At 44.4% G+C, this 13653-nt stretch overlaps 1 protein-coding gene across 3 annotated transcripts in view; it reads left to right on the top strand.

The window, feature by feature from the left end:
- Positions 1 to 5511: 5511 nt before the first annotated feature.
- The window catches only part of LOC131198394 (mucin-2-like), a 42178-nt gene continuing 34036 nt past the window's right edge, over positions 5512 to 13653 (top strand). For all 3 annotated transcript variants that reach the window (XM_058182985.1, XM_058182984.1, XM_058182986.1), the window contains exons 1-2: positions 5512 to 5637; positions 12412 to 12781. In XM_058182985.1, the coding sequence (XP_058038968.1) occupies positions 12418 to 12781 (364 nt within the window). In that variant the 5' untranslated portion in view covers positions 5512 to 5637; positions 12412 to 12417. The remainder of the gene's footprint in view (positions 5638 to 12411; positions 12782 to 13653) is intronic.

A 13653-nucleotide genomic window follows, 5' to 3' on the forward strand; every position in this document is an offset into this window, starting at 1 on the left:
TGAGGAACCTCAAGCCTCAGAGCTTTATTTCGTTGGGGGTGTTCCTTGGAACCCTGACATTGATAACATCTATTCCATCAGTTTATAAGAGAAACTGAAGGTGCTCTAAATGCTACCTTCAGCTGTTAACAGAAAAGACTGAGTGTCTAACAGCACCTCAAAAGAAACAATGAAATTACAGCAATTGAAGTCCAGTACAAATACTGTAGGTGTATTAAATACTGCAGGCAGTTAAATAATTAGCAATGCAAGTGCATCGCCTAAGTGTGAAAGAAGTTCTCACTTTTCTAAAGAAAAAGAGTGTGGGGCTATGTTCAATACTCATGGAAATATGGGATTGTAGTTTATACATGTGTTCACATGACATTCCAAGCTACCAATTAGTGTCTATGGTTATCATAAGGCTTTCTGTACTGAGAAGAACACAAAAAATAAATAAACATTTGACATATCAACATAACAGCTTTGTGTTTCCAAAGACAAGTTGAAAATAAGCTAGCTAAGCGTAAAAATAACTCCAAATATATAATAGGACAAAGTAAAAGACAGGATGTACAGCAGGCTAGGAGTAAGAAAGAGGAAATAGTGAGCAAAACATGGCTTAGGAAATCAAATCAGGCCTCTGTGGCTCAGGCTGCTAATGCAGTCCGTTATTAACAGCAGCTGCCTGCAATTACTGCAGGTTCTAGTCCCACCAGGCCCAAGGTTGACTCAGCCTTCCATCCTTTATAAGGTAGGTAAAATGAGGACCAAGATTGTTGGGGGCAATAAGTTGACTTTGTATATAAATATACAAATAGAATGAAGACTATTACCCTGAGTCTTCGGAGAAGGGCGGGATATAAATGCAAATAAAATAAAATAAAAATAAAAAATAAAAAAAACAAATCAACACTGATCTATGAACATGAATATGTATTTCATGCTTTTCGCTGATATATATGAAAAGTTTGAGAAGTGAAACTATAATTATGCTAAGATGGCAAATGAATGTACAAATTTGTGAGGTAAAGTGTTTATGGTTTTTATCTACAAAACCCCTCAATATCTGGGGGATGATATATACAGGCTGTAAGGGAAAGCCCCATCTCCTTTCCCCGCTATGTGATTAAATCTCCACATCAATGTGTTGAATTGTATTAAACACTCCAGGCAGGAACGCAGTCTTGGGCTGAGGCAACAGTGCAAACTCAGAAAATTGGATCAATCAAATATAGGTAATCCTCGATTTACAACTACAACGGAACCTAAAATTTCTCTTACTAAGTGAAGTAGTTATTTGAGGGAATTTTATCCCATTTTACCACCTTTTTTTTGCCACAGTTATTAATCATGATGTTGGTAAATGAAACTAGCTTCCCACCCTGATTTTGCTTAAAAGAAGATAGCTAGGGGAAGGCCGTCAATGGTGATCACATGACTGCAGGACACCACAATCTTTGTATATATTATGCCAAGTGCCAAGCATCCAAATTCTGATCATGTGACCAGGCGGATGGTGCAACAGTCATAAGTGTGAAAAACAGTCCTAAATCACTTTTTTCAGTGTCATTGTAACTTTGGTCATTAAAGAAATGATTGTAAGTTGAGGGCTATCGGTAAACAGGCAAGTTAATCACAGACATATGAAAACTCAAAATTCAGATAATCCTCAATTTACAACCATTTGTTTAATAACCATTTGAATATGCCCAGGCACTGAAAATAAAGTGATTTATCACTTGACAGGAGGAGGAGCCCTGTGATCACATGATCACAATTCAGACTTGGTGACTGGCATACAATTAGGAAGGTTGCAAGATCCGAGACAGCCATTTGCAAATTTCCAGGCAGCTTCTGACAAAGTCAATGGGGGAAACGAGTTGTTTGCTTAATGATTGGCAAAATAGATTGTAAAATTGGGCCCTGTGACATGACTCATTTAGCAGCCACAACACTTAGGGACAGAAATTGGAACTGTGGTTGAAGGGGTGGAGTCAAGGATAGGCGGGCCAAAATGGTGACTGAGAATAGGAATGTAAGTGAAATCTTCTACCGTGTTCCCCAACTTACTTTGAAAATAAGTCCTAGCATGATTTTTTGGGTTGGGCCTAATATATGCCCTACTCACAAAATAAGCCCTAGTGAAGAGGATATGGGTAGCCAGCACAGGAGGCAGCCCTTCCATTTCCCGGTCAAACGCTGTTTGAAAGGGTTTCCTCTCTGCCATTTCTCTTCTCTGCTCCACCCTCTGCACCTGGGCTTGTCGGACATCGTCCGCCCCAAACCAAGTGGCAGGGAGGCTTTGGGACAGCGCCCTTCTAATGCCTGCCGACCTGGCAAAGGCAAAGCTGAAGCAGGCAGGGACTGTATAGGGCTACTCCAATGGCATCCCCAGCCCTGCCCTGCTCAGGAGCGGGCCATAGACAAGGTGTGAGTACAGGTTGAGTTTGGTATTTCACCTTCCTGCCTTTTGTGAACTTTTGGTTGCATGCAACAAAAGCAACAGAAGCAGCAAAAGTCTTTCTTTTCTTTTTTTGGCACATTTTTTTATTTTTATTTTTCATAAACATGTTTAAGTGTACAATCTCTTATCCATCATTAAACATTGATCATTCATTTAACTTTCATTTTTATTTTATTTTTCTCAAGCAGCAGCAGGGTAGAGATGGGGGGCGGAGCCAATGCAGGCCTCATCGTAGCAGCCGCCTAAGCAATACTCGAGCTCCACATCTCGCGGAGCGCAAGCCATGCTCTCTGCCTGCTCTGTAGGCACAAGTGAGCTGCGGAACAGAGGGGCCCCTCAGCTGCAAGGTTGCCTGGCGCTTTGGGCAGGACTGGGGCTAGCAAGAGTGCGCTGGAAATATCTTCTCGCAGCCGGAAAGACAGAACTCCCAGCCCTCATTTGATCAGCTGATCTGCGGGCCACAGTTAAGGGCACAGCAGCCATGAGGGGACCGCGCTTGCTGCCTCCTGCACCTCAAAAAAAAAAATCTCTTCGAAAATAAGCCCAAGTATTTATTTTCAAGCCTAAAAGAAAATAAAACCGGGTCTTATTTTTGGGGAAACACGGTAATAAGTTTTATCTAACTTAATATTTGAAGCCTTTTGCTATAGAACATTTCCAGGTTCTAATTTACTCACACTAAAGCTTGGTTGCTACAGGAAAAATATAAATAATTTCGAAGGCGAGCTCAAAAGTAGTCTAATTTACACTAAAATACAAAACTGGCTTATTGCTGTAACTCCTTCTGCTGCCATCTAGTGGCCAACTGCTAAAGCTGTAAATGTTTCAAATCCCATTTCTACAGCTATAATATATAGTTCTCAATTTATTACTACAATTGAGATCAGAATTTTTGTTGTTAAGCAAGTTGGTTATTAAATGAATCATTCCTAATTTATGATCTTTTTGCCAGTTAAGGAGTCACTGCAGTCATTAAGTGAATAATTCAGTCTTTAAAATTAATCCAGCTTTCCCTATTGACTTTGCTTGCAAGAAGTGGGCTGGGACAGTCATAAATGGCAATCATATTACCCTAGGACACTGCAAATACATGCCAGATGCCAAACAACCAAAGTCTGATTACATGACTGTAGGGATATTGAGGCTGTTGTAAGTGTGAGGTAGTGATGAAATCTGAACCGGTTTATTACCGGTTTAGTGGCTGGGCATGCGCTCAGGTAAAAAAGGTAAAAAAAAGAGAGGCTCAGACGATCGCGTGCCTCAGCTGTGATTATCAGAACCTTTCTTAACCTTTTAAAAGCATTTTTTACTACTTATTCAGATGAATAGGTAGTAAAAATGCTTTTAAAAGGTTAAAAAAAGGTTCCGATGATCGCAAGGCTCAGCTATGATTGTCAGAGGTTTTTTTTTCCTTTTAAAAGCATTTTTTACAACCTATTCCTACCATTTGGAGAGAAAAAGTGAGTGAGCCAGAAAGAAGGGGCAAGAGGGCAAGTGGGCGACTGGGCACTTGGGTGGGCATGGGCAGGGGATGGGGACAGGGATTTTTGCTACCGGTTCTCCAAACCACCTACCATCGCTACCGGATCGGTCGATCTGGTTCGAAATGGGAGCATTTCACCCCTGGCATAAGGTCTGGTTGTACTGCATCTGTTGTAAGTGTGAGGTTTGTCAGATCGCTTTTGCAGCGTTATTATAACTTTAAATCAATGGTTGTAAGTTGAGGACTACCTGTATTGCCTCTCTCTATTACAGCCTACTCTTGTGTTTGCACATTCTTTCATTAACCTAGTCCACTGGATTTGCACAGTGCATGAAACTATAAACTAGCCTTGCTTATCTGGGTTTTCATCATGTTCCTGTCCTATAAAGTACCAATTGCAGAGTCTAGTATGTTCTATAAACTCAGCCAATAGCATTGACGTTACCTAGTTTGAATAATGAAACATCTTTGAAGAAATAACCAAGCTCAGAGACTACTAATGACCCATCAAACTCAGCCAATCCCTGCAGTAAAGGCTGCAGTTTTATTAACAGTGATTATTGGGAAGAACAAATTGAGATTCCCATGATTTTCACGATCATATTTGGGCTACAATTTTTTGAATATCACTAGACAAGACCATTGCAGAGTTCTGTAATAGTTTTCTATAGTCCTTTGTTGCCTCTGCGTTGGTATTCAGCCCAATTATTTTTGTAATCTAGGTTTGGTTACCTAAACTACCTCACATAAAAGGATGGCAAGACCTGTATACTAAGGGGCAAATATGGGTGACTTAACATGTGATTCTGGCCTATAAATATAGCCTTGGAAAGCTTAAGGTATGAATATTCAGAGAGCACCATAAGTTGCCACAAACTTTTAAATAATCAGTGCAAATTTCTTGTGCACTCCTGGTTTGGAGGGAGAGTTCAGAGTATGGTCACTAAAGCAGTACAGCTTTATTTCCTATTGTGTATATTTATATCAGTATTTATAGAGAACACCAATTTGTTCTTACAGCCAATACTAACTGGTCAAGTTTTTTTATCACACTATCCCTGTGCTTTTGAAATCATTCCCCATGCGATTTCAAACGTTTTCACGGGAGATGGGCAACCACATTCACAAACTGAGCAGAAACATGCCTTAATTAAGCAAACTCAAATGGTGCCCAAAGGAATTCAGCCTTAAATCACTGCTTATAACCCACAAAAACTGGTTTCACAAATAAAGCAAAACCGAAAAATTTGTGGGTGACTCAGTTTAACTCAAAATGCGAACCTGGCTAGCAAACTCTCAACTCCTCCTCCAAAAGGGCAATGGGAAATTTCGGGATACAAAACTTCGGACAACTCTCGGATAGCAACGAAGCGATCTTTTTTTGCTGTCAGCCATTCGGATTTTTGTACCACGTGGCGTTGTTTCGAATTCTCCGCGCGTTCCAGGCTTTTGTTTCCCCATCTCAACGTTCTGATTGTGGTTCTAACATTTCCAGGTGACTAAGAACCGCCCATCCCCGCCAAACTCTGTTCAGGGAGGAGGCGGAACCTAGTCACGTGTTCCTGCCTTTGTGATCACATGACGAAGCGAGAGGCTAAGGCTCGGGCGCGTTTTTTTTCTTTTTGCTACGGCTTCTAAAACTCTCTTTTCTTTTCTTTTGTTTTTCTAGCTTCCTCCGACCCCCTTCAGAAGAAAGGGCTTAACTTAGGTAAGGATTGAAAAGTGGTCGTTTCTTTAACTCAGTGTACTCATATTGACTCTGGAATAAATTCACGTGTCTCTCTCTCTTCCTCCCTCCGTCCCCATTTCTCTGCCACTTCTAAGTCTAGTTGGTGGGAAGCCGGCTTAGTAACCAGTAATTAGACAAATTCAGGGGGAGCCTGAGTAGGGAAAAGCGTATGTCTTCGAATGAAGTTTGTTTGTCGGAAAAGGTGCTACCAGGGTGGGGTTTTTTTTTAAACTTGAAAATAAGTATTTTGTGGAGGTCCGTATCTAAAGCCTGATATTATAAGAGTTAGTTGGATGAAATAGTTAAGGCACCAATCTAGAAAGCGGGAGACCGGGAGTTTTGTGCCAGTCACTCACTCTCAGTCCCAAGACGCAGGCAATGGCCATTTTTCTAGTCCAGGCCGTCGCTTGGGGTCAAAAACTGATTTGTATTGGCATCACAGCTCGATTATAAAGACCCCTTCCGTAAAAAGATCCTGCGTGAGGACTATTATCAAGGTTTCTGTTGATTTTTATCAGCTAGCATTAGCTCAAATCCTGAGTTTATTGCTTTTTTGCCGGTTAAGCAATCCACGCATCTCGAGAGGCTTGTATTATGAACGCGGGGGAAACGTGTATGTGCTTGGGTTTTGTTCAGAAGTAAAAAAACCGACTATGGTTTGTTGACTTTTTCCAGAAAGTTTTGAGGGTGCCTGGTTCTCGTTTTCAGCTTTATTTGAGAAGTCTCCATTTGCAATTCTGAAGACTTTTCTTCCCTTCCTCTGACAGTGTAAACTGATAAGAGGAGAGCCTGCAGCGATCCCTTCTGTTTTTACTTCCTACACATTAAAGGAAGAGTTCTTGCAACTCTTAATTTGTATGGCATTATATAATGATACTGCCTTTGTCCAGGATGGCTTGTAGTGAATGTTTTGGGCTGCATTCATATGCTAAACCAACATGTGCTTTATTTAATGCCTCCGTAAACCCACTCAGTGTGGGTTTCAGTACATTGCTTAGGAGTGTTTTCGATAAACCATAATTTAAGACATGGCTTAATATGGACTTTAAGTTCTGTTTTGAAATAAGCGTCAGTTAGGAGCTCTAGTTCTATACTACAAGGATAAACAGTCAATAATTTGTCAATAATTGATATGTTATATTGCTAATGACAGTTTTCCTTCCAAGATGATACAGGGTCATGGAACAGTATATCTGGAACTGTAGCTTACCCATAATTGCTATATAAACTTGACCAGAAATAAATTCTAATGACTTCTAAAATCCAAAGTTTGAATAGGGGAGAACAGGCTGTAGTTTGAACCTTGCCAAAACTGAGTAGTTATGGGTTTTGGGTCCTCCAGATTTGGTATTGGAGGGTTTCTGTCTTTGGTTCTGAATGGGGAGATACTATCTTATTCAGACTTATTGTGCATTCTGGACTCATAGTGGCTGCTCAGTTGCATGGATGAGTTGCACCCATTCCTGGACTATAAAGGCCTGCTCATGGCTACTTGTGCTTTACTATCACTTAATGGGACTACAGGTAGTTCTTAATTAAAACTGTTTAGCAACCATTCAAAATTGCATTGAAAAAAGATTGATTTACACCTTATACTTCTGGTCCTTCTTATTAGAACTATCACAGCATCCTCACAATCACATGAGCAACGTTTGGGTGCTCTATATACAATGGTTCAGAATCTCTGGTGTTATATGATCACTATTTGCAACTGTCCTAGCTGGTTTCCAACAAGGAGAGTTAATGGGGCAAACTGGATTTGCTTACTGACTGTATGATTCTCTTAATAGCTGTAATGACTTGCTGAACAACATGAAAAAAACTTGTAAAATTGGGCACAATTCACTTAATTGTCCTGTTTAGCAAAAGAAATTCTGATCAATGTCTATGGAGATTTTCAGTCATTCAGATTGTAATTATCCCAAAGGTGCTTTTTCAAATGACAGCTGGACTTTTTTTTGTTTTCCTTGAAGACATTTCCCTTTTCATCCAAAAAGCTTCTTCAGTTCTGACCGAATGATGGAAAATAGATTTATATTCCTTTTAGTCACCTATTTGTTGGCACTCTTTCTGAGAGTCATCGAGGACATTTGGACATTTATCTATACCCTTAGGGTCACCTGAATAGTGCAAATGAGTGTGAAAGTTCCTTTTTTACTCAGTACAATTTAAGGGAAGTTCCAAGAAGGTTCCACACCTTTGAATGGCTGCTCTTGAAAACTATATGGAAAATTCAGTTAGTCCAGAATGCAATGGCACAGGTTATTTCGGGTGCATCACACACTGTGTGTAACACTGCTACTGTACAAGCTACACGGGCTTCTCTGATAGGCTTCTAGTTACAATTCAAGGTGCTGGTTATCACCTTCAAAGCCTTAAGTGGCACAGAACTGGGTTAATCGAGGGACCCCTTTCTCTATCTTTCTTAGGGAAGGCTTGCTACATATTAATTTTTTTTAAAATTTTGTCATTTTATGGGACCTACAAAGTGCCATTTCTGTGGTTGCCCTTGTTTTGTGGAATGCTCTACAGGCCCCAACCGAATGTTGTGTTTGTTAAGCAAAGTCATTTTTTGCCAACAACTGGCATTTGCTTCTAATTTTCAGCAAAAATTTTGTAAATTGTAGCTCCAAAACTGTGGAATTATAGAAACAGCGTAAGTGTGACTGGCAGGTGCTGGTGACTATTGGAATTTCAAGACTGAGTCACAAATATATTTTGGGGAGGCCCATTGTAACTTTGAATGGTTACTAAGCGACTAGCCAAGAACTACCTGTATATTTTTTCCCCACTTTTATTATTGTTGATAAATAATTCAAGGCAGCAAACATATTTAATACTTTCTTCTTCCTGTTTTTCCCACAACTCTGAAGTAAGTCGGGCTGAAAACATGGTTGGCTCAAAGGCTTTCATGCCTAAGGTAGCACTAGAATTCATAGTTTCTTGGTTTCTAGCTTGGTGCCTTAACTACTAGACAAAGCTGGCCGTAAATTATTTTCTAAATCATTCTCCACACCCTAGCACCGTGATGACGAACCTATGGCATGCGTGCCGAAAGTGGCATGCAGAGCCATTTCTCTGGGCATGCGGAACTGTGGCCTGTTGTTCTTCTGGGTTCTGTTGCGATGGCCAGCATTTCGAAAACCAGAAGAGCAGCTGCCCATTGCACATGCATGCTCCAGGAAGAGGATCTTCCTGTTTCCACCGTGTACATGAACACTGGCCAATTGGTCTGGTTTCTGGCATGCATGCATGTGCGAAGATTAGCAACAGGCACGCGTGCCAAAACATGCAGAGAGTGGATCCCGGAGTGGATCCTAAGGGAGCAGAGCAAAGTAAGCCAGGGCTGCCCTCCCTCCCTGCCCACATGGGCTTCTTGTGCAGTTCCAGGTGGTCCGGAGCACTGGTGGACCAGCAGCCAGTGAGGGCAGGGTGGTGGTGGTGGGCTGCCTGTGCAGATGACCCATGACCTGGACTCCTCCCCACTGGAAGCCGTTCATTCCCCAGACGGCAGCCTTGCTCTTGGTCCCACCACCTCAGCCAGCACTATGCGCCAGCCAGGGAAGCTCAGAACATGCAGGCTTGCTTGAGCTCCTCCTCGCTGTGAGCCGCAGGCTGAGCAGGTGTGGCTGCCTGTGGCTCCTTCCCTGGTGTATGGCCAGAGAGCCTGGCTTGGATGGCAGCACAGCAGCTGGAGTTGAGTGCGGATTGGGCCCGTCACCAAGCCCTTGCCATGCCCAATGCCATCCAAAAACACTGTTGCCACAATCTCCACTTCCTGGAGATCTCTGCTGCCTCCATGATTACAAAAACGGGGCTGGCAGAAGAAAAACGAGCATCACGGTTTCTGGCAGTGCGCAGGAGGTGTAAGGCAAGGTGGCTAGCCACTCTTGCCTGCCCCTTCTCCAGAGGACCCAGGCGGAGGGCGGTTGGCTTTTTCTCCTGGCCTAGGAGGCGCCAATATGCAGGCTCAGTTATCAGCAAGTAACGAGCAGAGGCTGCTGGTTGAAGCGAGGGGAACTACAATTCTGGCCTGCCGCGGCTGCGAGTGCCAAGGCATAGTTAGAATTGGAAGAAAAGGCTGCATGGCTATGGTGGAGAGAACCGGAGCAACACCTGACAGCTTGGATGAGAAGGTGTGAAAGAGGCGGCAGCTGCTCTCACCCGTAACTGAGCCCACCACACCATTTTGTGGGTTCAATTACCGACGAGTAGCCGCCGCTTCACGTGGTTGCAAGGTGATGCACCACTTCAAGGCCAGTTTGGACAGGGACCTGAGAGCTGTGTGAGGACGGCTCGCCCGAAAGAACTATGGCAGAGCCTTGCAGTTTTATCTGCTGCCTTGCCTCTGGGTAAGGCCCCTCCTTCTCCTTCCCACTTCCCCTTCCAGCAGTGTACTGTTTTTCCAAACACCCAGACCAGGCTGGGCAGCAATTCCCAGGGAGGCACTTGATCGAGGAGGCTCAGGCTGTATCCTGCGGCTTGCATAAACTGCTCTCTCCCCTTTCAAAATAGCCACCCAGCACTTCCCTCGGGCACCCAGGGCCAGCTCTTCTTCTGAAAAGTGTGTGTTGTGGGGGGGGGGTAGAGGCAAGTGCCCCAGCGGAGACGGGCTTTGGTTGTTCGTTCTGCTGCAACCCCAAACCCTTGCCTGGACTTCTCCCTGCTGGGTGCTGGGCTTCCCTGGAGAAGGCAGAGAAGGCAGTAGAAAGCTAGGACTTGATGGGGGTGGGGAAAGTGTAGAGATCAGAGACGGCAGGAAAAAGCTAGGACTTGATGGGAGGGAAGTGTGGAGATCTTAGAAAGCACAGAAAGCAGGAGAAAACTTTCCTCCCTGGAAATACAAATTGCAGAGCCAGGTCTCCTCCTCCTCCTCCGCAGACTCACTTTCTCTTTCCTCCTGACTAGATCTGCCACGTGAAATTTGGGGAGAGGATTGCAGCCCTGCTACCCGAAAACGCTTGCTGAGATCGTGGCAAAGTGTTTTTGGGTGGCAGCGCCTTGCCTTAAACCCCCTGCACAGTGCCCGCTTCACCAACTGAGTCCTGACCTCTGCGCTTCCCTGGGCCGCTTCTGGAATCAGCTCCGACCGAGGCAGCAAAGGCGCAGGGCGCTTGCCGGAAAGCCTGGCACCCAGCGGGGAGGAGTCCAGGCAAGAATTTGGGGTTGCAGCAGAACGAACAACTAAAGCCCGTGACTGCCAGTTCACCTGCCTCTATCCCCCAACACACGCTTCTCAGAAGAGGAGCTGCTTGCTGGCCCTGGGCGCCTGAGGGAAGTGCTGGATGGCTATTTTGAAAGGGAAGAGAGTGGTTTATGCAAGCCGCAGGATACAGCCTGAGCCTCCTCGATCGAGTGCCTCCCTGGGAATTGCTGCCCAGCCTGGCCTGGGTGTTTGGAAAAACAGAACACTGTTGGAAGGGGAAGTGGAGAGGAGGAGGGGCCTTACCCAGTGGCAAGGCAGCAGATAAAAGCTGCAAGGCTCTGCCATAGTTCTTTCGGGCGAGCCGTCCTCACGTGGCTTTCAGGTCCCTGTCCAAACTGGCCTCGAAGCGGCGCGTCACCTTGCACCCACGAGCGAGGCAGTGGCTGCTCTTGTCAGTAAGTACCCGCAAGTTGGCGTAGTGGGCTCAGTTACCGGTGAGAGCAGCTACCGCCTCTCTCACACCTTCTCATCCAAGCTGTTGCTCCAGTTCTTTCCGCCATAGCCACCCAGCCTTTTCTTCCAAATCTAGCCATGCCTTGGCACTCGCAGTCATGGCAGGCCAGAATTGTAGTTCCCTTCGCTCCAACCAGCAGCCTCTACTCGCATCAGAAACCAGAAGCCGGGCAGGAGAAGGACAAGGATGGGCGCAAGGTGACACGCTGCTTTTAACCCAGTCCGGCTGGCGTGTGGATGAGCAGGCAGCCCTCAGGGCCGAGAGTGCTGCCGCTGGCTGGGAACAGCTGTCATGCCAGGGAACAGGCTGGTTGTCTTCCATTATGAGGCATACCGGCCCTCTTGGAAAAAGTGGGGTGCGCACATGTGCAGTGCAGGGCGCATGTGCACGGGGAGTGTGATGGGTGATCATGCACACATGCGCAAATAGGGACACCCATTGCATTATGGGTGCTGGCACGCGAGAGCGCTCACGCACTCGGACTTTTGGCATGCAACACCCAAAAGATTCGCCATCACTGCCCTAGCATGTTTCCATTTCAGAATAATAGATTGTGGTTATATATTGTGTTTTGCCCAAATTTGTTGGAATAAAACAACTCAGGTCACATGTTCCACTAAGCCAGGGGTGTCCAAACTTGGCCCCTTGAAGGGTGGTGGACTTCAACTCCCAGAATTCCCCAACCAGCATGAGCTATAAATAAGAACAAGTTGCTAGCTGGGGAATTCTGGGACTTGAAGTCCACCACTCTTCAAGGGGCCAAGTTTGGACATCCCTGCACTAAGCCATAATTAAACAAGTTACATCTTGTTATGATCACTAAACAGTGAGAAACCTGGCTGATGGCATCTAATCTACTACTATTTTTACTCTTTCTAGATTTTTTTCTAGCCCTTCAGAGGTAGCTGAGTTTTATTGGTTTGTTTCTTTATTCCTCTGTTGGTTGGGAACGCCCAACCAATTTACCCTGCTATGATATTCTTAGAGGAGGTTTGGTTGGTGAGAGTGCATTCATTTGTTTTTAGGATCAGGTCTGATAAGTCTCCAGATGATATAAAATGTTGTTGTTGTTGACATGTTTATTTGGATTTAGGTACTGATGGACATGGAGCGGAAGGATCCCGACATCTTAAAATACAATATATTGCAAGTGCTGGTCCGCTACCCAAATGGTGTCAAATTTGGGGACTTTATTGGTGCTTTTTATAAAACTCATAGTTTTCATCCTCAATTCTCTCGTTACGGGTATAGTTCACTCAGAGATTTGTTGGGTAATATGAAGGAAACCGTAGTTGTAGACTGCAGCCAATCATTTGAACCAGTAATGAAGCTAATAGATGGTTTAAATCTTGATGGCCTGCTGGAGGAAATCGAACTAAATGGACCAGACATTTTTGAAGGGGAAGCTTCAAGATTGAAGGAGAAAGAAGGAAGACCAAGAAGAGAAGATAAAGCAGCAGCAGGTAGATGCATTACCTAATGTGGAAAATGGCAGCCCAGTACAGCCAGAACTGTAGCAGTTACCTCATGTATTTGACATTATATCTGGCTATCTAAAACTTCCTTTTTTTATTTGCTTTATTTGTGTTCTGCCCATTCTTAAAGAGTCTTCTTCCACCGTAGGTATAGGTGCCCCCTCACCCCTCAATGACTGGTTCAAATTACAACAGACTCTAAAAGCTATTTATAACCCAGTTTCAAAATTATGAAAGGCTGCAGTAGCCCTGCATTTATTCACCCTTGCAAGTAACTACAAAGATGTTGCAGTGGCCCTTTACCTATCAGCTCCACTCATCCCTATGCATGATCCTACAGCTGAACCCTGCTTCTCACCCAGCCGCCTAAGGGATTCTAAAGCCGGTAGAAAAAAACTACTGACACACAGAGGACTGTTATAGGTTGTCCCACACAGGAACTTACAGGACTTAGTCTACTCTTCGATTAGCTCCAGGGCCCAGCAGCATCTAAATTGCCTTTCTGCTTTTTGGCATCCTGGCCAATGCGATCATAGTTTTCCTACAGAGGCCATCTCATGTGAACCACATTCTAGGCTCTGTTTGTTTGTGGAACCTCCTTAAAAAGCAGAGTCCTCTAGAGAATCATGAGAATAATACTGCCAACATAGGGGTGAAATGCTCTCGGTTCACACCGGATCGCCTGATTAGATAGCGATGGCAGCTGCTGGTTCGGAGGACCGGTAGCAAAAATCTCTGGTCCCGCCCCCCTGCTTCTGCTGAGCCACACCATCAGCAGAGGTGTTTTTTTTTTTTTACTTTTAAAAGTTTTTCTTCAGCCGAAACATGCCTTTAAAAGTAAAAAAAAACCCTCTGATGAT

This window comes from Ahaetulla prasina, chromosome 4 (genome assembly GCF_028640845.1).
Source record: "Ahaetulla prasina isolate Xishuangbanna chromosome 4, ASM2864084v1, whole genome shotgun sequence".
Lineage (NCBI taxonomy): Eukaryota > Metazoa > Chordata > Lepidosauria > Squamata > Colubridae > Ahaetulla > Ahaetulla prasina.